This window comes from Struthio camelus, chromosome 12, assembly GCF_040807025.1.
Source record: "Struthio camelus isolate bStrCam1 chromosome 12, bStrCam1.hap1, whole genome shotgun sequence".
NCBI classification, from domain to species: domain Eukaryota; kingdom Metazoa; phylum Chordata; class Aves; order Struthioniformes; family Struthionidae; genus Struthio; species Struthio camelus.
In genome coordinates, this window is record NC_090953.1 from 9,183,319 (window position 1) to 9,210,097 (window position 26,779).

General features: G+C 46.0%; 1 protein-coding gene across 2 annotated transcripts in view; it reads right to left on the reverse strand.

Annotated features, from left to right (window-relative positions):
- Positions 1–821: 821 nt before the first annotated feature.
- NTRK3 (neurotrophic receptor tyrosine kinase 3) overlaps positions 822–26,779 on the reverse strand; it is a 247,164-nt gene continuing 221,206 nt past the window's right edge. For both annotated transcript variants that reach the window (XM_009681246.2, XM_009681247.2), the window contains 2 exons: positions 18,849–19,007; positions 822–15,843 (listed from right to left, as the gene is read on the reverse strand). In XM_009681246.2, coding sequence (XP_009679541.1) covers positions 15,658–15,843; positions 18,849–19,007 — 345 coding nt within the window. In that variant the 3' untranslated portion in view covers positions 822–15,657. The remainder of the gene's footprint in view (positions 15,844–18,848; positions 19,008–26,779) is intronic.

Here is a 26,779-nt window from a genome sequence, read left to right on the forward strand (position 1 = left end):
GTGCAGATTATTTTATGATCAATAAATATCCATGCAGACACTGTGAAATTCCAATCACAAAAATTTATAACATGAAGGCAGATATTGTATAGCAGGATATAAATAAATAGAAATTGTCAGTCACATTCCTGGCAGCTTGAGTCTGGTGTCAGTTGCAGTAAATTAACTGTTACTTCACAAATCACCTTTATCGTTTTGCCCAGTAAGTGTATCTGTGCAAAGGCTTTTTTCCAGCTTGCAATGGTAAATATCTTCTGATGCTGGTGACTTTAGTACACAAACAAAACGTTGATAGTCGAGGTAAAGAGAGTGACGGTGGAGGATTTTGCCATATTCTTGAATCACGTTCCCAGCCCAAAGATTTACTCGGGGAGGTTGAGTTTAGATGCTGACCTCCTCAGGCAACAACAAACTGACAACATGACAGGGAAGTTACTGAATCCTTCTAAGTCAAGGAGAGCTTTCTGCACCGTGGGAGGATTGCTTGATATACTGGTGTGGAGACCACTGACAGAGGGGAGGACTAGCACAGACCAGGATGAAGAGAGCTGCAGTTGGTGAAGGCTGCACCTGGGGGTAGGTAGGAAGAATTTATCAAATCAGTAGCAACACCCTCATTTCTTGCACTTGGGTCGACATTTTGCCTATAGATTATTACATTTCATTATAAGTATTACACTTGCTGGTCTGACCAACAATATGTGAGCCCTAAAGCATCAGCTGGAGATTCCTGTTGGGATGGCTGGAAATTGTGCATTAACTTTCAACACAGACTTTTATGAATTAAACCATGGAATAAAAAGGGGAGGAGGACCAGCTAGTGGTAGTTTTGCACTTTATTTGAGAAGAGCGCGCTACATAAACTATGTCAGGAGGGTACAGGTCTACGCACAGTTTCATCAATCAATAAATGGAATTGTTAACGTAACACTGAAGATATGATACCTTGAAGAAGACATAGACACATGATCAAGGAATATTTACAGCTCTAACATACAATATATTTATATTTGAGAGAGAGATGTGTATGTGCATCTGTGCACACAGATACGGCTGTGTACATGTGCTACACACACGTGCACACATAGATAGGTATAAAAGGCTTTAAAAAAAAACTTACATAATTCAAGAAGTGAGTCTGCCTTTCATTTGCAGCAACTGACTATTTTAAATGTGGAAATGGTTCCAGTTTGTGATGGGTCTGGAGTGGAGGTTTCGGTTTGAAATCTCTATTCTCCAATGGTCGTTGGCTGAACCTGAAGCATGTCTCTGGTGTGTGATAGGCTGTGGTGTGGGGGTTTTGGTGGTGGGATGCGTGAGGTGAATGAAAGAGAGGGCAGTGGAGTGATGGGGAAGAGAGGGCACATGGCCTCTGGGGTTTGGGCAGTAACGTGGAGGTGAAAAAAATGACCTTTGGTGATGCCAGTAAATCATCCTTTATACTAAACATAACTTATCGACAGTTTTAAAAAAATAATTTTCTGTTTCATTTCAAGGCTGGGGAGAGAGGAAGGGACAAAGCAGGGCAGAAGGGAAGGGAAGAGAAAGTCTAGGAAAGGTAAATACCTCAGCACTTTAAAAGGTCCCTTGACCTCACTGCAAATCCTTAATTTAAAAAGTCTTACAAGTCTGACTAACACTGTATTAGTCGTCCCCTTCCAGCGTAGCAGGGTGCTCAATACACATGATGTGGCAGGTAGGGGAGAAGCAGGGACCCTACCTTGGCCAATACCCAGATCAGGGTTCCTCACCCTCTGAGCTGGAGCCAATAGAGAGGGGGGAGGGCAGGCAGAGATCATGACTACCTTGCTTTTTCCAGGATCTCACTTGAGGAGGAAACCTGGCTTGTTCCCAGCAGGAGAGAAGGGTGAATCTTGGTTCAGAGAAGGGGAGACTGCAGGATGGAGAAGGTTGAGAACCAGCAACTCAGTTGCAAAGTGGCAAATAGGATTCCAAGGGTGCAAAAGAAGCCCTAAATTCAGCAAACACACCGATTGGTGCATAGGGTAAAAAACACTGCACCCCCCTAAAAAAAATCAGTTCAAAAAACATCACCAAAGAATTTGTTTTCTGCTCGTGTAGAGTTTCAGTGACATTACGAGAGATTAAAATGAGCTGGTCTAAATAGTAACAACAACAGAAACACCATCCAAATGTCTGTTGAGATCCAGCCCCATCTTCCTCTGAGGCAGCTCTTCTGCCAGAGTGGGCTGTGGACCAGCACCTTCTGGAGGCCAAGCCTGCCTGCCTGGTTGAAGGGCAGTTCAGCTGGGAGTAGAGACAGTTTCCTGGGCTTTAAGTGTACCCATGCAATCTTACGGAGGAGGATGAGTGTTTCACATCCATGGCTGGTCACGGCAGGATTGTCAGCATGGGAAACCACAGCAGTTACACTGCCTTGGCTGTCATACAACCTACTCAAGCCACTGAAACTCCATTCTGAAACACAGCTTGAAGGCCTCACAACATCCTTCAGATGAAAAAATTGTGTACCCTCAACCTTCACCTGAGGAAACTTTGCCTCCTTACCTGACCCAGAAGAGGCAGAGGGAGCTGTAATGCTTGTTGAAAGCTAAATCAATGTCAGTAATTTGTCTGCACGTAAATCCTTCATTACTCTCAAAAATAACATATGTAAAATAGCACTTTGTTAACACAAGGTGGGGGAGGGGAGGTTATTCAGTGTATTTCTTTATTTATTTTTGTTCTGCTTTAAGCCTATCTTTACAAAGCTCTCATGCAAGAAATTGCCTCCCAGTTTAGCTGAAATTTTAAAGGACACTTCTAAAAAAAGGAAAAAGAGGCAATTCTTTTTCACACAGGGAATTGGCTGGGTGTGGGGGGCCAGGCAGGGGGAGTGAGGGAGGCTAAAACAAGCCAACCCACTTGTACTGAAGCCAGAGCCATCAGAGAGTAGAATAAATCTAATGACGATTATGATGTTTGTAAGGGTTTGAAGCAGAGAGGGTTGTCTCGGGAGAAGCCCAGCAAGGCTGAAGGTTCGGAGGAACTTTCAGGGACTCCTTCAAATGACTGCATATCGTTCTGTAGTGTGTGCTTCCTCACGTCCATCACTCCTCCCTGATCGAGACTCTCTTTTCACTCTCTGCAGCTCACCTCTGACTTTCAGCACTCTCACGATCAGCCACCCCTTACTGGGAACGAGTTCTTGCCCATTGCTTTCCTCTCCCCATGTCCCAGCTAGCTTCCTGGCTCCCTTCCTTTAGGACTGTTTGATCTCTGAGCTTCCTACTATATCATCCTTGCTACTCCCTCCAAGCTCATCCTTTCTGACTTCCAGCTGATCCTAAGCATCAGAAATCTGTGATCTGGCCTCAACTCCTCATTTGCAGTGTTGTTAGTCACAGTTTCTGAGGTCCTGTGTCTCAGACGCTTCCTGGCCCTCACTGTCTCTGAGTCTCAGTCCACATGCCCCATAACAGTGACTGCCACACATCAAAGTGGATGTCAAATGATCTCTGCTGGGGAAGCGGGAGGGGGGAAGGAGGGCTGTCCATCTGTCTGTCCTTTCTGCTTGCATATCCCTGCCCAAGGGCTAACGTTAGATCATGGCTTACTCCTGAACTTGGCCACATATCCTACACATTAGCATTTGATTCAGATGCAACTGGGGCCCAATAGTAATGCAATATTGCTATTAAAATATAATAACTAAGATCATAGGAGCAGCTAGGGAGTGAGGAGAGGAAGAGGGTGAAGTTGATTTTCAAAGTTTGTTAGAACACAGACAGCCATGTCAGATGGCGTTTGTCTGCTTTGTATGACCTTAGAGCAGAGCTGGAGTTTTTGGGTGAGAAGAGAAGGCTTTTATATGCTATGAGGCTGAGAACCACTATATTGTTTACAGCTACTCATTTCTGTATGTTATCACAACAAGTTATTTTTCTTTATTCAGATAAATAGATCTAGATCCAGATCCAGGGCAGTGGTCAAACTTCACATTTTCCGTGTGTAATGGAGTCCAAGCTGGCTGGGGGCACGAAGCATGAGGTGTCTCTGGCAGTGTAGGCAGCAGAGCTCCAAGCTAGCCACAAAAAGCCTTGGGTTAACAGAGCTGTAAACAAGTACCAGAGGTGGACACCCAGCGACAGCTGGGTGTGACGCTGCTGCTACCATTGCCAGGGCACTTTAACAGTGCTGCTATACCACCAGCATGACTTGGATGTGCTTCTCATTTCTTGTATCTTCCCACCAAGAGGCTACGATTCAGGATGTATTCAGCCCTAATTTCAGGGCATATCCTCTTCATTCTGGTCAGGAAAAACAAGTGGGACAAAATCCCATGTATGCAGGTTGAGCAAGCTAGATACTGAAGCACCTGCCTTTTCTGCACATGAGATGTGTGTGCTTTTCCATCTGAAGCCTTTGGCTGTTGCCACCTACTCTTCAGGTGACATGAAGAATAGCTCTTCACATCTAGCTGAATCGTTTCTAACAACTCTCCATTCCATAGTGATAGGGCAGAATTATTAGCAGTGTGGCTTTTTTTTATGGACTGAATTTGAAAGGGCTTTTAGGGGCCACAATCTCATTTATGTGCCCCTTCCTTTGGACCTTTCAAGATTTGTCCATTTGTCCTTTACCACCAGTTACTTTAGCTGATGGTCAAAGCTGAATCAGATGATTCTGCCATTAAAATAAAGATCTTGTTTCTAAAGGGCTAACTATACAATATTTTTCCATTTGTCGAACTGTTCCAATAGCTCTCACTCTAGAAGACAGGAACATTTCACAGTCCTTGTAAGAGGTGAAGCCTTCTGAGGTGGAACACCAGTGTGGCAAGGAACAGCGTAGAGGATTTAATTCTGGAGGGAAATTTGCTCTGGTCACACTGCATTTTAAGACATCCTGCCTCCACCACTTGAAAATAGATACTAAGATCTCAGATTTCACAAGAGAAAAAGACAGACAGACAGACGGACGGACGGACGGACGGACGGCCGTTCCCTGTTCGCCGCGGGCACTGAGGAAGGGCGGGGAGCGAGTCTGGGAGCAGGAGGCGGCGGCCGCTGTCCGCGGTGCTGAAGACGCCGCCCGCCCCGTCCCCGCCGGAGCTGGAGCCGCCGCCGCAACCCGACCCAGCCGGCAGCGCCCCCGGCCCGCCCGCAGGCCCCGGCGGGGGGGTTGCCTGCTGCAGGGGGGTAGGTGGAGACAGGTCAGCAAAAGTAGCTGCTCCCTCACTTCCCTCAACAGCTGCCCTGAGCCTTTCCCGGCGGTCTGATCTGCGGGGGTGTGAGTTCAGAGGTTGTAAGGTCTGCTAAAACCTCATGCTTGCTGGGGGCTTTTTTTCCTCTTACTCCTGGGGGGTTGTACTTACACCAAAGAGCTTTTGAGGAGTGTGAAAGAGGGTGTACACCAGACACTTGCTGCTGAAAAAGTGCTGAGCTGCAAAGCTGTTACATCACACAAGAGGATATGGTCTCTCTCTTTCCCTCCCAAATCTGCCTCTTACCTTAATTTCGGATTTCAAGTAAGCTGTAAGCCAGGATTTGATCTGCATTAGCAGAAGAAGAAGAAAAAGGAAATTAAAAATGAGGGAGGTTTGTAGGATAGAATGCTGCTCCTGTCTTAATGGCCAATATTCTTTGTTGCCAGGGTGAATACTCTGAGTCTTTTCTCACGTACAATAGTGGATTTTCTTATATTATAAACCAGCCAATCTCTTTTCTGGTATAACTTTTTTTTCTTGTAGAATTTCTTTTCCTCTCCCCTGCCGTTCTGTTCTTAACATCATAGTGATCCTTAGTGCCTCTCAGTATCTACAGCCTTTACTGACTTCAGATAAAGCTGTGGATGTTCAACCCTTTCAAGGTTTAGCTAGCATTACACAAGGTTTAATTACATAGGAAAAACAATTCAGTCCCTTACTGATTTTTTCTATTGGCTCAGACTAGCTACCTAAGAATGAAGCTGGACTAGAACAGATCCCAGCCAGAATCAATCCCAGCTGTCTCTCCAGCAATCAGAGGAGCCTGCTGGGGGCTGAGTAACAGCTGAATTCTTGGTCAGAGATATCATAGGCATAAAAACAAAATCAAATAGACTCCTTCTGCTCATTCAACATTTCAGAACATATTTATAGGTAGTGTTCATAGCATCCTAAAAAAATCAGTTTAAAAAGAAATTACATTGCTCCTGTTGGGGAAAATAAGTTTCCTTTTCTGTCATTTTCACTGTCTTTGCTCCTGATGAAAAGGGGGAAGACAGACACTGGATTACATACCCTTTCAGCCTTGCAGATACCCCTGAGATGGATCTGTGAAAACAAGGAGATTTGAAGGCCATCTGGGAGAAGAATATGAGAGATAGGAAGAAACCTGCTGATAAAAAGCTGTGGGCTTCTTGCTGTGTGAAGCTGGAAAGGACCTAGTCGGGGAACAGATGGCCTTGCAGTCTGACTCCTGGTTGAGCCTGTTCCTCAGACTCCCCTATTGCATCCTTCTCCGTCTGATCCCAAGTCTTGCTGTCAGTGGAAGAGCTGAAGCGAACTCGTAGTACTAATGAAAATCGCTACATAAAGGAGAGATTTCAACTCTTTTTTTTTTTTTTTCACTTTTACTTTCAAGACAGATGGACCCTAATTCTGGCTCTGTGTAAGTAGACGAGGGAGCCACACAAACCACAGTTTTGTGCTCCCTGTTGAATGTATCAAAGTAGGAACAAATTAAGAGGACAGACTGATAGTCTTTCCCTCTAGCCTATTGGAATTCTTTGCTGAAGGAAAGGCAATATAGCTAACATAAAACTTGGAGAGAGCCCATTTGAGACTTTAAGAGGGAGAACAGTCCTCCTAAAGGTTCACAGGGAAGCTGTAAACATTAGCAGAGAGAGTCCACCCTCCATCACAGATCAAAATTTGTCACAGCAAGGTGATGCAGGAAGCCTATGTCTTCTAAGGCCAGCGCTCTTTAATGGGACGGGTGGAAAAAGCACTTAGCAGGTAATAGTAGTTGCCTTGGGAGTAATAGTCAGTGATTCTGAGGCAGGAAGGACTGTAGAAACCAAGCTAAATCAACAAACTTTCCATTGGTCCAGGACCAGAAGGAGCTAAAACTTCTCTGTGGCATGGCTGAGACTCAAGTGCTATGTAATCTCTGTGGCATAGACATCTAGGCACCGTTGTGGACAGCAGATGACTGAGATTCTGCATAGAGCAAAACCAGAGGCCTCAAATTCTGATCACAAAAGTCAATTCTTGAGATGAAATCAAACCAGCTGCCTGAGCAGATATGTCTTGCACAGCATTGCACAAGAAGAGGGATCTCGTAAAAGTCCCACCTCCATACACACACTTTCACATTCAGCACAGAAGAGAATATCAAGGTTATGTGTTTCCTGAAATATGGTTGGCTGAATAAATACACTTACAAAGACCTCTTTGTAAAGCAACAGCAGAATGAGTAACAGTGCATCACTATCATGGGAAATAAAAAGAAAAGTAACCCAACTGCAATTCAGCCAAAATCACTCCAAACCCCAAAGGTTGGCCTTTTTTTTTTTTAATGTGTCTGACATTTTATGGCATCAATAATGCAAACAAAGAGGAAATCATATTTGCAGAACGCTAATGCACGGATGTCTAAAGCGAAATATAATACTGATTACTTTTTAAATGAAGCCACCAGGTTTTGATGTGCTGTGGCGGTTAAATTGGTCCATCAAATTCCTTCTCTAGTCCAAAACAACAGGCTGACCTTCTCTATAACCTTGGATAGCCTTTTCAGCTGTATTCTGATTGGGAACGGTAAATGTTAGTTTGAAGCGATCTTCCTTATGGGTCTGTTTTCAGAAATGCCAAGGGCATTGAAGATGTGGGGAACTACGGCCATGTCACCTCTTCATAGACTATCTAAGACCTTTCACGAACAAAACAATAAGCCTACTGCTAAGAGTTGGTGGTGAGAGCAGAGGTGGGCGCTGAAAGCAATTTCTACAAGTACTACTGAGATTTTGCCTTTAGCGTTCGTGACTAACCTGTTCAGCACTGGATAGCCTGTGTCTTGCCTAGAACTTTCTGCAGATGACTACAGAGAAATGTTCAAGTTTGAAGATAAGTGCATGAACAAGAAGGCTTGGCAAAAAAGAAAAGAAAAAAGAAAAATGTTTCCTTCCCTTCATCTTCCGGTATTTTAGATGCTGATATTTTTTCACACAGACGTGCATCTCAGAGCTGCATCTAGGAAACAGAGACAAGATGGTCTCTACACACACAAAGAGAGATACTGTTGTTCTGCCTAGGAACTGTTGCTGCTCAGCCTGCTGTTACAGCAAAAGACAGAGGAGTTTCGCCCTGGCCTGCACTTCCAAATTAACAGCTGGAGCAATGGGTTCAGGAGTCAGGATACTTCTTTTGGAATGTCCTCTGACTTGCACTGAATGAACTGCATGAACTGCTTTAATCCATGCAGTTTTGGTTTGGTAGATAGAGTTAATAGCGCATCTGTGGGCTGGAGGGTAGGACTGGATGCAGTCGACTCACATCAGCTGGGAGTTTGTCTGTCATTCAGTCCTGAATCAGCTCTGATCAGTGCCCTGGCTTTGGAGATTGCATGTTTTGGAGTTAATCAGTGCAAGCAGCTAATTGCCACTGGTTAACTTTTAGTTAGTGCCTTTTAGTTAGGACTGCATTGCTAGGTGGAGACATAAAGGGAGCTGTTTGTCACTGGCAAAGATTCTGTCACCCTAGTGTTGTAAACTTCTTCAGGGAGTTAAAAAAAATACAGGCTTGAGCTACTGTCACTTTGGTAGGGTAGAAAATCAGTTTCAGCAGAACTGGCCTGGATGAGGTTAGAGTCATGCTTTGCTGGGGTCAAAAATGATAGCGGCTGCTCCCCGACTCTTTCTCTTGTGCAGAAGGGTGGGACACTACGGGCTTCAGCTGGGATTTACAGGAGATACCCCACATGCATTACAATAAGCTTTGCTGTAAAATTCACTGCACAGAGGTTAATCTAGATGTCAACATTGCCTGACAGCAGTGAAATTACTCCGGGGCAGTGCTCCTTCTGAAGTCTTAATATAACAGTCAATTCCATCCTGCCTGCAGGAAATGAAAGTTTTCTGCTTTGTGTGCGGAATCATTCGGCGCCAATTTTCTCACTGTTTGAAGTCCAAACTGTTTGTGGTCTTGGGATTCACCTCACATTAAGACTTTCACTTCATTTAAAAACTCGACTAGTCAAGTCCTGAGAACTGCAAGGACAAGAGCCACACAGGGAGAAAAAGAAGAGGGTGGAGGGAGAAATCTTATCTCACCTACCACATCAAAATCAAATAGCTTCATCAGCCCTCTGCACTCTGAAGGGAGTGAATAGCAGATAGCAGCTCAGCTATCTGGATGTCAAGCAACAAAGACTGGGGAGGTTGGAAACCAGCAGAGAGTGAGGGAAAGCATATGAGAAAATATTCGGACCTCCTAGAGCTATGATTTTCTCTAGAGGTATTTGAGTCCTTCCCTGCTGGGGGCTTGTGCTAAGAAGCCAGGAGTCCAGCAGTTAAACAGCCCCTCAGAACAACTGCTCAAATTTTCAGTTGTAGGATCAGTCACTTGTGCTGGCTGGGAGATCAGCTCCCATAGAGAACTCCTGGCAGCATGAGAAAGCGGTGGTTACATTTGTTGTGCCTCCTTCCTTCTTGGAGAGATGCTAAAATTGAAGAGCTAGCGGAGGGGAGGAGGAAAGGTGACCATTCCTATAGTCGAAAAAGAGCTGTCAGATTGGGACTGTGAGAAATTAAAGACGTCAAGATGAAACGAACCTATCAGCTCTGCTCAGCCCCTGGAGAAAGCTGTAAGATTGTTTTCTTCTTTCTCTTTGGTCTCTAATCTGTTTCTTCAGTTCAGCTTTTCTATGCTGCAAGCAATGGGACCTCTATCACTTCTCTCAGGAAACTATTTCATTGCTTGGTATTGTACTGGAAGGGAATAAGGGGCATAGGAGAGACTGAATGCTCCTGCATCCCTCTTGGAGCAGACTGATATCTCTGCCTGTGTTATTCATGACACTGTCAGTCAGAATGGATGTTTTGAAAACACCAGTGTGCTCTAGGTTGAAACTCAATATCCCTGCTTGGAGGGAGAGTGGCAAAGGGAAAAGAGGAGGCAGTCCCATCTTTTGGGACTTAGAAGTTACTTAAAGAAACATTAAACGCATAGGGATGTAAGAGATTGGGGAGGATGGGAGTGGACTGGCACCTCAGGGCTAAGAAAGTTTGTCCCCTCTTGAAAAGCAGTGCTGAAAAGGGGAATTTTTCTCCAGGAAGTTTTTGGTATTCCTTTGGAAACCAGCAGTCCTCTTATCCCAAGGCCATGACCTTGTCTTTTCTATCAGAAAGCCACCATATATGAATGGTGGACAAGCATTTTAGGATGTGCCAAAGCATGCCCATAGCTGCTGATTGTCATCACACAGGAGCCATGTCGATGCCCCAGGCCTTCCAGTTATCAGAGGAACCACTACAGCATGACATTGCAGACAGGATCCCCTTTATTCAACTTGCTTATGCTTCCTGTTGCCTTTACAACAGGAGAACAGAGCTCCAGCTGTTTATGAAAGCATGGGAATGAGCCATGGCTGTAGTGGTTCAGCTGATTCCTGGCCAGGTCAGGAGGCAAAGTGGACACATCATGCACCAAAAATTCAGCTACTTGCTTTGCCTCTTCATTTACCATTAGGAGTCTCAGTTGGGCAAAAGATGTAGATGTTCCTGGGGAAAATACTCAAATTTTGGGAAATAAGAGCCTTTCGCAGGAAAGAAACCGGTTCAGTTAGCATTATGCTCCTATGTCTGTGGCCCTGAAAAAATTAACTTTTCTGAGGCCTTGTTTTACTTACATTTTCTTGCAGAAGCAAAATCACTAAAGGGCACAAACCCTGTCTATTTTGTTTTCTGTATGGATAAATGATGCCTTGCTTTTATTGGTTTCTTTCTCCTTTTTTAAACCAGTATTTGCCCAGAGTTACAACCAACTTTTCCTGGAGCTCTGGTATGTTGCTATTTTCTTTTATTTTTTGCTTGTATCCACCTTGCCACATAAAATTCTACACCATGCTCCCTAAACCAGTCTTGATTTCCCAACCAAAGATACTCACTTGCCTTGTAAAATCATCCCTTCCCTTTCCTTGGCTTTTTTATTTCCTCACATATTTTCTCACCTTGTTCCACCCACTCCTGGGGACCAGCAGACAGCTCAGAGCTAATGATGTCTCTCAAGCAAGCAGCCTCTCTAAAGACATTCGAGATTTTTCACATTTGTCTGTACAGCCCAAGCTTCCAGAGCCAAATGTTTGCAAATTCAGCACCTAGTGGGACCAGGCACAGGCCTGAAATGAAGTAGCCCAGTATCTTTTCCACGCCCAAAAAGAACACACTGAGGGTCATTTTGAAAAGACCAAACGGAAAGTTTTGTGGGAGACGGGGTGCACTTTCAGTCTGGCAGAGCATTGCGCGTCTTCGCTCAGCTACATCTCAGCTTTCGTCCTGCAACCTGTCAGACTGTGGTGAAAAAACAAAAAGTAAAGACTAGAAAAGAAAAGACAGGTCATTGATGAGTCCCTAAGGCTAGAGCCATATCTACTGCCCATGGTTTGGGATCCTGGCATGTAATTGCCGGCTGTACTATGCACCAAAATAGCACCTTCCACTTCCAGAAACCATCGTTTCAGTGACATCCTCCTGGTGACTGAGTTGGTGCTTGCACTTTCAGCGCAAGGGAGCAGCATGTTGCTAGGACAGTGATGACCCCATGGTGCCCAGATTGATGTGCTTTCCAGCTCCTCATTAACAGGCTCCTTGAGAAAGCTGCTTCTGGAGGGGCTTAGTGGCAGGAACGCCTTCCTGGGCGGGCTGGAAATTAGGCCTGGCTTGCCCCTGAGGCGTATGTGACCTCTTGGTGTTCCCAGGCAGTGGGAATAGTTTTCATCTCATAGCAGAAGCATGGCAATGAGAAATATCTCTCCTGGAGGTGGAGAAGGAATAAGCTCATTCTTCTTGGTATCTGAGAACAGGCTATACTTAGATTTATGGCACTCTGTGAGGGTTTCCTCCCAAACCTTCTCTTCATCCTCCCCTGATGTGCAGTGGGGTGGTGGCAGATCCGCCCCAGAGCCCCTCTTCCTACAGGGAAGAGCACTGCCACCTGTGCTGCAGGGCAGCTCCACTTCTGGTCCGGGGAAGATGCTTCTGAAAATGAGGTCTCAGGGAGTTCACTGGTAACTCAGCACAGCTGCTTTCCCTGGTCCCCTCCAAAACTCTCATGCCAAAAAGAGATGTAGCAGTTTCCATCATGTCTTCAAATACAAAACAACACACCCCTAAACAAACCTCCGTCCAGCACCAACAGGCCATGGGGCAGCAGTGGGAGGGGGGATGTCACGCAGCAGCACAGTAGCTTATCCTGCTTTTCTGAGCAATTGTTCACAATTAGCTTTGACAAAAGAGCCTTTTTCTGAGGCAGCCACTGCACTTAGTGGGGCTAACAGTAAGGCAGTCAGACAGCCTGGACTGTGGCGTTAGGAGCAGTGCATCTTCTGGGGCCCATTTTCTTGCCTCTCATGAGGCTGCTTAATCCTAACCACGTGACACTGAGGCCCGGTGTCATGCTCTGCTCCCAAGCTCACTTTGCTGTTGTAACCAAACAAAATGCTGGCAAAAGGGAAAGGGTGGTGGTGTTGGGAAGGAGGAAGGAGCGAAAGGAGGCTGTAGCTGATGTATAGTATGGTTCTATGGGGACTACCACTTACTATGGGAACACAGTGTCTGTTAGTAATTTGATGATGTAAGGACCTGTGAAACTGCCAAAAAGAGAAAAGAGGGCTAGAGAGAGTGGTGAACAAAATGGTGACTTGCACAATCTGGCACAGCGTCTGGGAGCCGCATGAGCAGGAAGCCTTTGGGGTGAGAGATGGGCAGCCCCGGGGAATGGTTTTTCTCTTGGAAGCACAGGGCTGTTAATAGCCATCGCTTGCTCTCCCATTGTACAACGTCTTCAATCCTTTTAGCCAAAACAGCCTTCATGCAAAGGGAGCCATGCCAGGGCCAGCAGCCTTACAACCTATTATTTTTGTTTCCAAAGGTGAGCTTGAGTAGGCAGATGAGGAAAACCAGAAGGTATCTTCTCCCAAAGGAGCAAGATGCTGCTGGTCAGGGTGGCATGTACCTTGTGTCTGTGTGCGTGTTCTGCCCTTCCCGTCTGCCTGCACAGTCAGCTTTGGTGTCCATGCTGTGGGCTGCCTGGGCCTGGTCAGCAACAGTTCTTCCACCCTCCGTTCACATGAGTCTCAGGTGTCTCAAACAGCAGAGGGAAGGCTACCTCTTTGATCTCATGAGGTTACTACAACCCATCATCTTCCACCTCAAGCTTATGCCGCTTATCACACAAGCACAGATTAACACCACGGCCACTGCTGCCACCAGAAACCTCCTTGCAACAGTGCTCCCTGCCATGTCTGAAACCATAAGCCAGGTCATGCCAGCTCTGTGGGTGGGTGGTAGAGGTGGGCAAGAGATGGAGATTAGGAAAGGATGCAGAAAACTTCCTTCTCAGTAGACAGTCATGACCAGGCTTTGGTCAGACTCACTCGCCTGCCCTGGTGCCAAAGTCCTGAACACTGCTGTGGCCATGAGGAATGAGCTAAGATCTCTTTTCTCTCTCCTCTTCCCCCATGTGCGTTCCCTTCCCAACAAACACTGCATCTGAACAGGCTATTTTTGTGCCGGTGGTTGTTGCCATCTCAAAATTGCCTTGACAATGCCTGTGGCACCTGCTCCTTGCCTGCGCTCTCCTCCTAGGAGCGGCTGCCAAGCTGAGTCCTCCCCGTGTCCTCCATCAGCTGGAGGAGGAAACAGCCCAGAAATGTTTTGTTTTCTGGGTCCACTCTGCACAGATGGGATTCAGCATCAGATTCAGCCTTTCACCAGGTCGGGATTATTTCTGGTGCGAGGGAGGTGGGCTGCAGGGACGACACTTCTGCTGCACTCTCGCTATCCCCACAACCCACTGTCGCTGCCTGTCAGGCCTTTCTCCTCATTGAGATGCAAGGCTGGCCGCTGCGGCCATCCGCTGAGCCGTCTGCTCCTGGAGGCACCTTCCCCTCCCTCCCTGCTCCTCCCGGGGCTGCCTGTGGAGCTATTCTTCAGCCTCTGCATTTCACAACAGCTCAAAGGCAGATGCATCAATCCTTTCAGGGGCTGGGGACGTGAGGAGAATGGCAATGGGGCCACAGGCAGGTGCTGGTAGGTTCCCGGCCATCTCACGAGCTTTGTCCCCCTCCCTGTCCCCCACTGGCATGTGCCTGAGCCTTGACTGAGGCATGGGGCAGAAATGGGGAGAGGAAGAGGATGGAGAGGAAGAGCACTAGGATGTAATAATGCCATAAGCATGCCCAGCCAGGTATAAGGAAACTCCCAGCTGGTCTGCAAACTGCAGCCTTTCCCCCATGCTAAGAGGAGGCAATGCAACCCTATCCGCTAAGGGTTTACACCAGGGATGAATTTGGTGTGAACAGGTGAGGGAGGGGGAACAACCCCATGGCCTCTAGCAAAAGTGAAGTGTGAGGAGAAAATAGAGGGTGGGGGACGAGGGAGTTATTCCTTCCAAAGTCACCATCTCTGCTGGGTGAATGGCACTCCTGTCTTGCACACTGGAATGGGTTGGGGATCATTCAGGAACGGGTCTCCAGGACCCCCCCCTCGACTCTTGCACAGCCACTTCGGTCCTGCTGCTCTCCTGCCCCTGGCAGTGGTCAGCGTGGGGCAGGAAGGAGGTCTGGGTCCAGCCGACTTGCTGTCTGTGGGAGGGCAGCTGGATCCCGGTGTGTGTTTTACCCGTAGGTGCCACAATCCTTTGACTGTGTGTTCAAAAGCCTTGAGTCTATACATTTAAGAATCAGCAAATTAGAAAAATTGTCCTGAAATGTCAAAGGGAAGAAAAAGGCAGGAAGGTGGTGGTGGTGGGCAGAACTGGGAGGTGGGGAGGGAAGGGAAAAAAGGGATTGGTAGAAGAGAGTTCATCCAGGGACAACGCCCTGGTTTGGCGCCCGTCACCTGTGGGGAGGGAAGGTGGGAGCGAGGGAAGGAAGAAAAAGGAGGACTAGTTTCACACATTCAGTGCATATCATACAACTAGGGCAGGGCTTTTCTTCCAGGGCTCCTACCTGGGATGGCATCACTGCCTCAGCCCATCTAGAGCCCTGCCCAACAGCCCAGACCATAGCCTCACAGCAGGGTTACAATTCACTGCTTAGTTGCTCGGGGGAAAAATTCCTTCTCTTTTCTTTTTTCTTTTTTAATTATATATATCTTTTTAAGTAGTTTGTTCTCCCTTTTTTTGTTTCTTTTTCTTTTTTTAAGTCTTATAATTTTTGAAACAGCAGCTTCTTTCTGTATTGGTGTAGAAGTTATATATAGAGAGATATCTATAAATATATATATAAGCCAAACTGCCTTACAGGTCATTGTTTTGTGGAATTTTTGTTGGTTTGCTTTTTGTTTTGTTTTGTTTTCAGTGTTGTATGTGTAGCAGGCACTTGAGTTTATATGAAGATGTTTGCTTGGGAGCTGAGGGGCAGGGGACTTGAGAGGGGGAGAGGGAATGAAGGACGGAAGGAAGGAGCAAGGATTCTTGACAAGTGGCCATGGCTAGCCAAGGATGTCCAGGTAGATTGGTGTGGCCTTGCCCAGAGCATGAAGGATCTTGTAGATCTCCTTGATGTTGAGCCGTTGCTGAGGTTCTCTCTGCCAGCAGCCCAACATGATGTCGTAAACCTCTTTGGGACAGACTCGAGGCCTTTCCAAAACTCGGCCTTGGGTAATGCACTCAATGACCTGGAGGAGAGAAAAGCAACATCAAACACCAGCCTGACAGTTCCTGGACGATGCCCCATCCCTTATACTTGGTGGCTGTCATCATACCATTTAGTGACTGGGAGTTCTGAGGAGCTCAGCCATCCTCTCACTTCTAGTGAGACGTGGCTACAGATCTCACCTATGTGGGAGCTGCAAGACTGCAACTGGAGGTAAACTTTTCAGTTTAAAGCCATCATTAATGGCACACGAAGACTTTCACCATTTGACACTTAACTACCTTACTGCACCCACAAAACAGGAGGCCACAAGCAAATTGTATGAAGCTTTAATTGGTGATGTCAGGTTTTCCTGCTAGTTTAAGAAAGAGAAAAAGCCTCAAAAATCCCAAACAAACTAGTATTTCACACAGCTGAAGTGATGCTTTCTCCCCTGAAAATCAAGAGTCTTTTCTATTACAAAACCCAGGAGAATTCACCAAGGGAAAGTTCAGAGCATCTCTTCCTACAGAGCATCTCAAGGGCAAATTTGCCTTACTTTGACGTAAGAAAGCAGCTGAAAAAATAACATTTTATCTCAAACCACATTTATAATGTAGAAAAAAAAAAAAGATGCAGTGCTAACACCTTGCTCTGGGACAGCTCAGTGCTGCTAATGAGAGAACTGGAGCTCCTGGGCAGATCAAAATTCTCTTCAGAGGGATAACATCGGAAAAGACTTCCCTAAGTGTCTGTTTGTGTTTTGTTCACCAGAGGAATGGATGCAAAGGGAATTGGGGTATAATTTGTCAGAGAGCTGCTATCACTGTCTGGCCCCCTTGGTTGGAGTTGATGAGTCCCAGCATTGCAGGGTGTGGGTGACTTGACACGCTCTGCAGATAGATAAACACAGTTCCCAAACAGCGTGTTGAGGGAAGCCACCTGGTGAAGGATGCTTGGAATTTCTCATTTATGAATAGTAGTGGTCCTGCCGCACATCTCAACAGACAGTTACCACTTTCCTGTTTGCATATAAATATGTAGGGGAGAGATTAGGACCTGCTGAAAGCAGGGAAAGGAGACTGCAGCATGCAGAAAAGCCTACATCCCCACAAATCTGTCAGCAGCAGTGACTTGGGGGAGGAGATGAGTTATGATTTCTGACAGACATGCCAGAGGTGCACAGGAGCCCTATGGTGGGCCCTGTCCCTCCAGAGCCAAGGAAGGGCAGAGACAAGAGCTAATGGGCTGCCTGAGGCTTTCAGATGAGAAGGTCCATGCTTCACCTCTCTGCTGGAGGCAGGGTCTCTTCTAGCCTTAAACAAACCTGCTGAAAACGCTGTAGGGGCATGAGAGCATGTGGATACCATGGGAGAGGAGCAAGCAGAGCAAGCATCCCGGTCTTGCTGTATCTAATGCCCACACACAGCGATGATGGTACTTGGCAAGCCTGGTGCTTGCTTATAGTCCAGCCCTGGCAGCCTGGAGCCGACCTGCAGCTCCTACTGAGCTTTGCAGCTGCGGCCGGGCTGCTGCTGAGACTTGCTCTAGCTTCTCACTGTGTGGGAGCTGGTGGAGTCAGCCCCTGCAGCCACCTGGGTTCTGCCCACAGCTCCACAGCCTGTGAAAAACGAGCTAGAGGAGAGCTAATGCAGCTCCCTCTCACCAGGGAAGTGTGGGCTGTGGTGGGAACCCTCAACTCAGACAGAAGTGTATGCAGCAACAGGAAAGCAAAGGCCAAGATCTTCCTAAAGATGGGAAAAAAGCCAATACAGCTGCATCCCAAGCTCTGTGCAGCTCTTTGTTAGCCCTCCTCCTCCAAGGTTTGGGGTGACTGTTCTCAGTGCTGCTGCCCTGCAAAGGAAACTGAGGCAAAAAGCATGGAGGCAGCTGAGCTTTCTTAATCCATCGTGCCTCTCACACACGTACAAGCTGCATGTGCTCATTTGTGTGTTTGTATTTACCCTCCCAGGGAAATGCAAGAGCGGCTCATTAGTGTGACAAATAACTTCTGTCGCTGTCTATTCCATTGTTTGTGTCTCCAAAATGTTTGCGTGTGCTACTTTGGGATATACAGTCAGGCCCCACTGAGCACACGAATGGGCAAGTATTAGAGATGTAAAGCAACACCTTGGATTTGCCGTCTCTGCAACTCACTTAATTAAGGGATCTGTGTCCAGAAAGCAGAAAATGCACATTTCTCGTTACAAAAGGTGAAATTGCTGAAATCCATTAGATACACAGTAGGATAAAAATGTGCAAGGTTCCCACAGACTATTCTGTCAATGCATCGTTTTCCTCTTCTGTAATACTCTCTGCTATTCTGAGCAAAAAAAAAAAACCTTCCAATGCATTTCTGCTGATGTACCTCAAACCTCAGCTCTGGTACTCTGCTAATCCCAGCCAGCCTCCCTGGAACTTTTTTATAGTGTAAAAAAGGCTGTAACTTTTGCTATTGAAAGAAATAGTAAGGATCAGCCAGCCCCCTGAGTACTGCTCTCAGTGAACATGGGAAAACCATCTAATAAATATCCCTATAGCAAAAAGCCCCACAAAACTGTGCCACATGCCATATAACATGCCTCAAACGCTGTCTCACAAACTGAAGACTGCAGCAAAATATCGAGAGCCTCAGCTGTAAAGCAAGGAGGAGGAGAACAGGGGAAATGGAAGGCATCACAGAACTTTAGATCCCAGCAATAATTCGGGTATCCCCAGTTCTGGCAGCACCCAGCAGTTTATGAGCTGACATTGCTATGGAGGTGCATCAGGAATTTAGAAGAGAGCAACTGAGGCTGAACCATTACATGGCTTTGAAAGAGCCATTTGATTCCTGCATGCCTAGGTTGCCCTAGTTCTTAAATGGAGGTAATGACACTTCTCCCGCAGTGAAGTGATTTTATCGCCATGGCTGAAAAAGGATGTAGTGAGAAACTATTGCAGGTGCCAAGGCAGGGACCATCAGCATGCGAATTGCTTTGCAAGCAATCTGGAAAGGAGTGATTGGAAAAAGAAGTTTTCAGCTGAGGGATCTCAGCACTGCTGTACCTCTGTGTTTGAGAGCTGAAACCAGGGCTGCTTCCCGTAAGTGAAGATCTCCCAGAGGATCACCCCAAAGCTCCAGACATCACTCTCTGTGGTGAACTTCCTGTACATGATGCTCTCTGGAGGCATCCAGCGGATAGGCAGCATGGTGTGTCCTCCAACCTGCATGAGGGCAAAGGCATGAGTAAATCTGGGTTATCCGAGCCCTGAGGAAGGAAACAGCCCTAGTGTGATGTGGACAAGCTCAGGGCTGCCCTGCAAGCTACCTGCAGAAGGAGATGTTTGGAAAAGCTGTGCTGGCTACTGCCTCCCCTGCTGCCCATGGGTTTAACCCACCAATCCCATCTGGTTCACATGATGGATAGGGAGTGACATATATCTAGATAAATGATGTCCTCTCCTCCCAAAATGGGCTTATAAAGAAATCACATGATGAAATGCCAAGGACACACTGAGACTGTACGGGCTGATGAACCAGCAGGCAACGCAAGAAACAGAGCATTCAGCAAAATACTGCGCTGACTTTTACTGGAGCTCAGTGCTGTGAGGCGCCCACCCCAAATACAGAGTGAGGTTCATCCCGCTTCAGTAAAGCTTCCTGAAAGGCATGCACTGGCATCTGTGCATCACCTAATTGCATGAAAGATTTTGCGCTCATAAAACTGTGCTACAGGCCTTTTCAAAGAGTGCTTTGAATATGTAAATGACTGCAGGACTGCACTGCAAAAGGGCGGTCTGTTTGTAAAGAACCAGCTTTTACATACAGGGATATGCCCAGCATTTAATGGAGGAAGGAAAGCTGTTCCCTTTGAAGAGTGTGGAAACGAAGGAGCCCATAGGCAAAGGCCTGTTGGGATATGCTAAGTGAGGGAAAGGCCCTTTCTCTGTCAGAGTCCACCCCTCTCCAGGGTAGGTGGGTACATGCAAACACTTTGGAAGCTGATGGATTTACCTTCATATTCACTAGAGATTTCTAAACAAGTGTCTCTGAGCAGGACAAGTTTTTGTCTATTCTGTCCTTCTGCACAAGAAACACCATCTGTAGGGGAACAGCTAATTGATAAGAGCAGGCAGTGCTGGAAGCTATGTGGCTGTGAGTCTTCAGCATTTGTTTCTGCTGAGGGCAAAGTATCTGAGGTTTTACTGGTGATGAGAGAGCACTTTTGTGGCACTGCTTAGAAGACTGCTTGTCTCATTATGGACACCAAAAAGGCAAGTGCTAATGCCTTTGTGGCACTGCAGCTGAGCCAAATGGACAGGAATCTCTCTGGTCCTATGAAAAAATGGGAGGAGAAGATATCTGGTGTCTAGGATTCCTGTACATGTGTGACTATTCAAAATAATGAAGTCATTGTGCTTGTTTGGATGAAAATGTTTCTTGTACAAACAAAAGCTCTCTTCTAAGCACCCAGCTTTCCCAAGCTCCCACAGGTTTCTCTGCTTGATTAAAGCAGAACTGGTGCAGAGAAGGGCCAGTACTGAGGTAAACTGCAGTGCCAGGGTGCAACTGTGCTGACAAGACAGTGTTGAGAGGTGTGTTGGACTACGTTGTGAAATGGATATGATGCTTAGCAGGCTTTCTGCACGGAGGGTGGGAGTCAGACTTCTCTGGGGTTTGAATTCAGACCCAGGCTTGCAACATTATACTGAGTTCTACAGACCAGCTCTGCTTCTAATGCTAAAACAGCCTTATTTGAAAGAAAAAAGAAAAGAAAAAAGAAAAAAGAAAAAAAGAAAAAAGGTCTCAGGAGTATCTTTCATTCCTAAGTGCAGAGATGCTCAGTACTGAGATGCATGAAGATAAAAAGCTCATTGCAGCTCTCCACCTCCTGTTTAGAGATGCCTTGGCTAGCGTGTTCTCAGCTTGCTGCTCTGAACTCTCAAGAATATCCTCCCTTAATAGAAATGGAAATATTCCTTCCTTTTTTTGTTCCTTTTAAACCTTGGCTACAATTTTAGCTCTTCCCTGCATTTCCAGCTTTTATGACTTACTTTTCCTTCTTGAGAGGGGCTCCAAGGAAATGTTATTGACAGAACATGACATACATCAAAGTTGACTGCTGCAAAAAATTTTTTTGTGCTAATGCTTACTTTGTTCCCCTTTGAGTAGCACTAACTCTTCAGCTTTCCAGCAATCTCAGAATGTTTACTTACTGCAGAAGCTCTCTAGATTTGCAGTATCCTGAATCTTGCAGGATCATCATAGATTACAGGTAGTGTAACATATTGAGCACATTTAACTCCCTTTTGAACTAGTCTTACAGGAGTTCAGAATCTATGAGCCTGATCCTCAGCTTACAAGAACTGCGGTAGTGCTTGGAGTACCTTGATTTACACCACTTGAGAATCTGGCCACAAAAGCAGAGTAGAGAAGCCAGTAGATCTATTTCAGTTCTAATAAACCAAAATACAGTCCAAGTCTTTGGTCTATTCTAGACACATTCTGGTGAAGAATTGCCAGTAAAGTATCAATGATTGTCCTGAGGACGTAATAATACAATCTTGGCTTAGCTCACAGGGTGGCATCCAAGGCCTGCCAAAGCATTCATCTCAGCCTTACTTCATGTGGGACCTTTTTTTTTTTTTTTCCCACTAAAAATAAATCCATTACTAATTAATAATCAAATTAATTTTGGGAAAAAAACAAGCCAAGCAACCCCCAGAACTGTATGGCTCCCAACATATGCCTCAGCTATGGTCACAGATAGGAACCTGTGAGGTGTTCTGTGTACCTCAAATAGGGTGGCACATTTTTGAGAGAAAATTCTAAGTCATGTACCTATTAGCTAACTATAAATAGAAAAAGCATACATTGAATTGCACCATAAAGCCACTCCACTGTCTAGCACATGTCTCCACTTAGCACATAAGGTTGACCATTACATTTTAAAACATTGCCTTTAACTGTCCCTCACTGCTCCCCTCACAGACTAGTTAGGATTAAAATTCCCATTTCACAGGTGAGAAAACAGATGCAGGAAGGCAGAGAAAGGCCCTGTTCTCAAGTTGTACAGTAAGTGAACACTAAGATGAGACTTGCCAGTCTTTACTTGGCTGCACCCTGTTATTTGCTGATGTAGCAAAATGATTTAGAGCTGAGCACAGACGGATTAACCTGCTGATGCCATAGGAAGCAGAGTGTGCCCAGATTGACAGCAGCCCCTTGCATACCGTATAGTTGCTGTGATCTGTCTTGCACCAGTGAAGACTTGCACGTGATTCCCAAGGCTGCATACCTCACTTACAGGACCTGTCATTGCCAAAGGCATGAGTGCAAAATGATGCAATTAAACTAGGCTAAAAAAAATGGATGCTGTGTTTCCATCTTGCAGGGCTAGTTTGTCCTTGGCTCTGGAAGGCATCATTATTGTGTCTTTGGAGCAAAGCTGAAAGTTTGCTTCAGTCAATCCTGTTTGCTTAGAGTTGGGCCCGTCAGGCTCTGAAATAAGTGACAAGGCAGGGCAGATGCTTGTCAGGAGCATTCTACTTCTTGATCTTTCAGAAAAGAGTCATGTCATCTTCTGCTCCACCTTCCCTATCCTCTGGGGAGTCACAGATGGGGAAAGCCCAGATACCATTCAGCTCATATTCAAAAGTAAGGATGAAATGTCCTCAAATAGTGGCACCCCAGCATCTTCCCTGGAGACGCTTCATAACCTGGCTGAGGGTTTTGCTCTGAAGACTGTTAGCCTAAATTATCTTCTGTTCCTCCCTTTAAATCCTATGTTGCTGCCAAGCTTGCCTTTTCTCCTTGTTATTTCAATGCTTCATAGACTTGCAGACTGGCCTCTTTATCCCATTGCCATGGCTGTCTAGCTTAGCCTGACATTTTTAGTTCTCCTACTATCGCTTCCTAGATCAACTCTCCCCGCCCACGTGCCCATGTTATTCCCACTGCTTTGCTCTTTCAGTCTGCAGTACTTTCCTGGTAATAAACGGAACAATCAGTGCATATCCTCTGAGCTGTTGAAGTTTCCTTCTTCTTAGTGTCTCCATCTCAAGTTCCCAGTATAACTTGCTAGTTTCCGTCACTTACTAGTGGATATTCCCAGAGGCATCACCACAGTCTACAGACACACGTTTCTGATACTCTGGGGCACCTGGCCTTTGCTTTGAAGCCTTATTACACATCCAAGCCTGCAGATTTCAGGATAACCAGCCACTCCCTTTGAGTAGCTTATTGCTGTATTAGATCAGAGCCTCAGGGAGCTCGGGAAGATTCATAACAGGCCAGCATTAATGGCCATTAGGGAGAGAGATAATTAGTTAATGCTAGTACAGCTCTTTGAAGATGTAAAGCTATATAAGTGCTGTGTACAAGTAGTATTATAAGACTCTAGGTTTGTCTGCTAGGAAGGAAAACTAGTGTCTGGGGAAAGAATTCTCCTTGTCCCAGCTTTCTGAATGACATCTAGCTGATTAGGAAGGAATAAGATCACATGTCATCCTCCATGAGCTTGCCAATACAATGACAGGTAGGGGAGTGGCACTACTCTAGTGACAGTAGTGCGACGCATCAGCAGTTTGGGCCATTCTCAGCGGTACTATGGAAATCAAAACCAGACCAGAGCTGAAAAGCCCTCATGAGAATTTTGGACTTGTGAGAATCCAGATCTTAACATGCTAAAGACATGGCCACCCCTGCTTTCCCTCTCCCAGTCCCCAAAACACCCTAAAAACACCATTTGGGGAGGAGAACTGGAGTCATCCACTCCATGCTCACTGCTGATGGCTGCTTCATTGTATTAAGTGACAGCTAAGAATGGAATTTGGTCTCTGGTATACCTTAAGTTGGTGTTTTATTTTCCTTTCTTGTGCAGTTTTCTCCTCAACTTTGAAATAAAAGATTCAGTGCTTTGTTTGCCTTGGTCATTTGACATTTGCTTTGCATAGTCTTTTGACAGCTTTCTTACTGTTACTGGCACACTTTGAGGAGGCTTCGCTCTTGTTACTGCCTTGGGAGAGTCACAAGAACAGCAGTAGGTGTCTTCATATGGCGCAGCATTAGCTGAACTTCCCTTTTGTGTGCACGAAGTTGAAATGTTTGAGTTTGTAGAGAATCACGTAGCAGTATTAGAGACCTTGGCACTATTTCTCTCCAGGAAAATACACTCACAAATCAGCTCTTTTTAGATCTGGTGATAAGACGCACATTCCCAAATTGCTGTTTTAGTTCCTGCTGCTGTGTGTACGGATGACCCGGGCTCTTCTTTAATTGCAGACCTGGCTACCAGCCCAGGCTGGGCTGCATCAGAACATATGTCCTTTAGACCTTAGCTGGATGATCCCTCGAAAATACTTAACTCTGAACCTTCTACTAGCAGCTAGACGTGTGTCCCCATCAGGACATATTAATTCCTGCTGTGGGCAGTGTGTGTTATTCAGCAGATCTGGACAGTTTTGTATGAGTAAGAGCCACACGTAGTTGGGTCACCTGAGAGGAAAAAGGGACAAAAAAAGCAATGCAACTGAGAAACATGAAAAGCTTCTTTGTTCGGCGAAGTTGAACTCCTGGAGAAAAACAAACAAAACTGCCGTAGATCGTGCCCTTGTAAGATAAAGCGTGTCAGACCTGGTTGGGGGATGAGACAGTGGCTTGTCAGGGACGAAACAAAGGCTATATGCAGTCCTTGCTGGAGATGTAGGAGGTGGCACTCTTTCCTTGCCATCAGCGCTGGACGCAACAGACTTGAGATACCTTTCCCTTTCAGGTGTGCCAGTTTTTTGCCTGTGTGAGTCTGATAGATTCTTGGGCACCTTTTGCAAGTAGAAGGATTAATTGTGACACACCAGGCAGATCTGTGCTTCACTAAACATTAGCTATAGATACTGTCCTGCATTTCCTAGTCATAACTGTCGCCTCAATAAGCTATAAGTAGTATAAGTACCCAAGTAGTTTACATCAGCAATAGCTGTGTTTAAGTGCATGTTGTGACTGGATGTGATTTCGCTGTACTCTATCTATTAATTTACTTTCAGCTTATCCAGAAAGAAAGGTGTTAGATGTAGCTCAGACTACATTGTTGTCAGCATTACTCTGGCCTCAAAATCCCAAAGGTCCTTTCATGACTCTGAAAGGCAGCGGCATGTTGAGTGGCTGTACTAGCCCCCAGGTTGAGCAGAGCTGTGGCTGACACTCCAAGTCCCCACCTCTTCTAAGCAGCTCAAAAGGTCCATTGCAAACTTTCTCAACAGCCCTGTCCTCACCTTCAGGTCTCACAAGTGTGCTCCTGGGTATGCTGGCCAAGCTGCAATTTCCTGAGTGGAAAAAAAACAGTGATTCAATTGTGGCATTTCCAAGTGAAGAGTTTCCACAGGTGCCCTTGTTTTCTTCCCACACACTCTGCTCATCCTGGAAGAGCATCTTGGTTAAACTGTCACACTTCGTGGTTCAGCCCTTTCACTCAGCGTAAATCCTTTGCCAGGCATGGCAGAGGCCACAAGCAGGAAAAAGATCACAGTGGTTGTAGACAGCTGTTGGTCAGTTAGGATGCTGGAGGACTTTCAAGGGGCCATGGTGTTTTGCCTCTGCTGTCCTTGCTGTCACAGCCAGTGCTGAATGTCAGCCTAAAAACAACCGAACCAAAAACAGAAAGCTTCCTCCAGACATTTCAGCTACTTTGGCATTTTGTATCTTCACCAGGCATCTCTCTGCATGTATCTCCTCCACCTTCTGCAAGTAGCAGATCTGATCTCCTCTTAATCGTCTCTCTGTCCACCTAATCATAACTTCCAGTTGCAGGCACTGGTAACGCTACATTGTGGGGATTTCTGCCTTCCTGTCTGCATGCCAGTGATTGAAAGCATCTTACAGGAACGTGCAAAGCATCACAGGGCTTTTCTGTGATTTACACAGTGCATAACAGCAACCAGGAGCTATTTCTCCTACCCACATGCAGCTGACCTTGGTATCCCCGCCTTGCCCAAAGCAGGGGAGATGGAGATTGCCTGCTGCCAGAAGGAAAAGGGTTGCACTTACTCAGAGAGACCATGGGCGAAGGAACCAAATGTTCCTGTTGTGAGGCATCCTAAGGAGCCAGACGGACATGCTAGGCAGCAGGGAGAGCTGACCAGTCAGGGTTAATCTGAAACCGAGAAGGGGGTGAGACCTTCCTGCTGTCAGTAGGACTGTTTGGCAAGGGACTTTTTGTTCCCCCCAGATGCACATACTGAGTTGAAACATGAATTTAAAAATAAAGCCTGCCATTCACATTGTTTTTCCTTACTTCATTTAACAATCTAGTTGCTTTATGACCTGTAATTCTGAATCACGTTGAATCAAGCGGTGTAATTTGCAAGCAGGGACAATGTCCTTTCTCCCTCTTCCCCTCGTCTCTGCTCCACTGAGTGTGTTTTAATCCCACGGTTTTCAGCATTCCTAATGAGCCATTAACAAGCTGCCAATTACTTATGCAAATGAGGGGGGGCAGACATGGAGGGGTGGCTGTAGCTAGAGGTAAATTCTGCTACCTAAAAACAGCCTGAGATAAATCACTGCTGCTGTAAGAGCTCCCTGTACCCAAGAGTCCTCTCTGTTATATTATCTGCCATCTAAAAATGCCAGCGGTAATGCAGAGGACGGTTAAGAAAAGGGAAACAGAGGAGTAATTGCACATATATTTTTAATTATATTTACCAATAATCTATTTGGTGTGCTCCCTACCACAGTTCACCCCTTCCTTTTTGTTACCGGAACTCAAGGCAGCAGGACCCATAGGTATGAAAGGGCTGTACACACAGCCTGGAAAGGAGAAAAGGCCAGTTCCTTGTTTTCATATAAGAAATAAATTATTTGAAAACTGAGATCTCCAACTCTGAGACATCAACTATGAGGCACTGCAGCCATGCTCTTTTCAGCTTGGGAGACATGGGTGCAGAGCATGCCCAGGCCCTGGCCAGCTGTCGGGGGAGCAGCCGAGAAAGCCTCCACTACC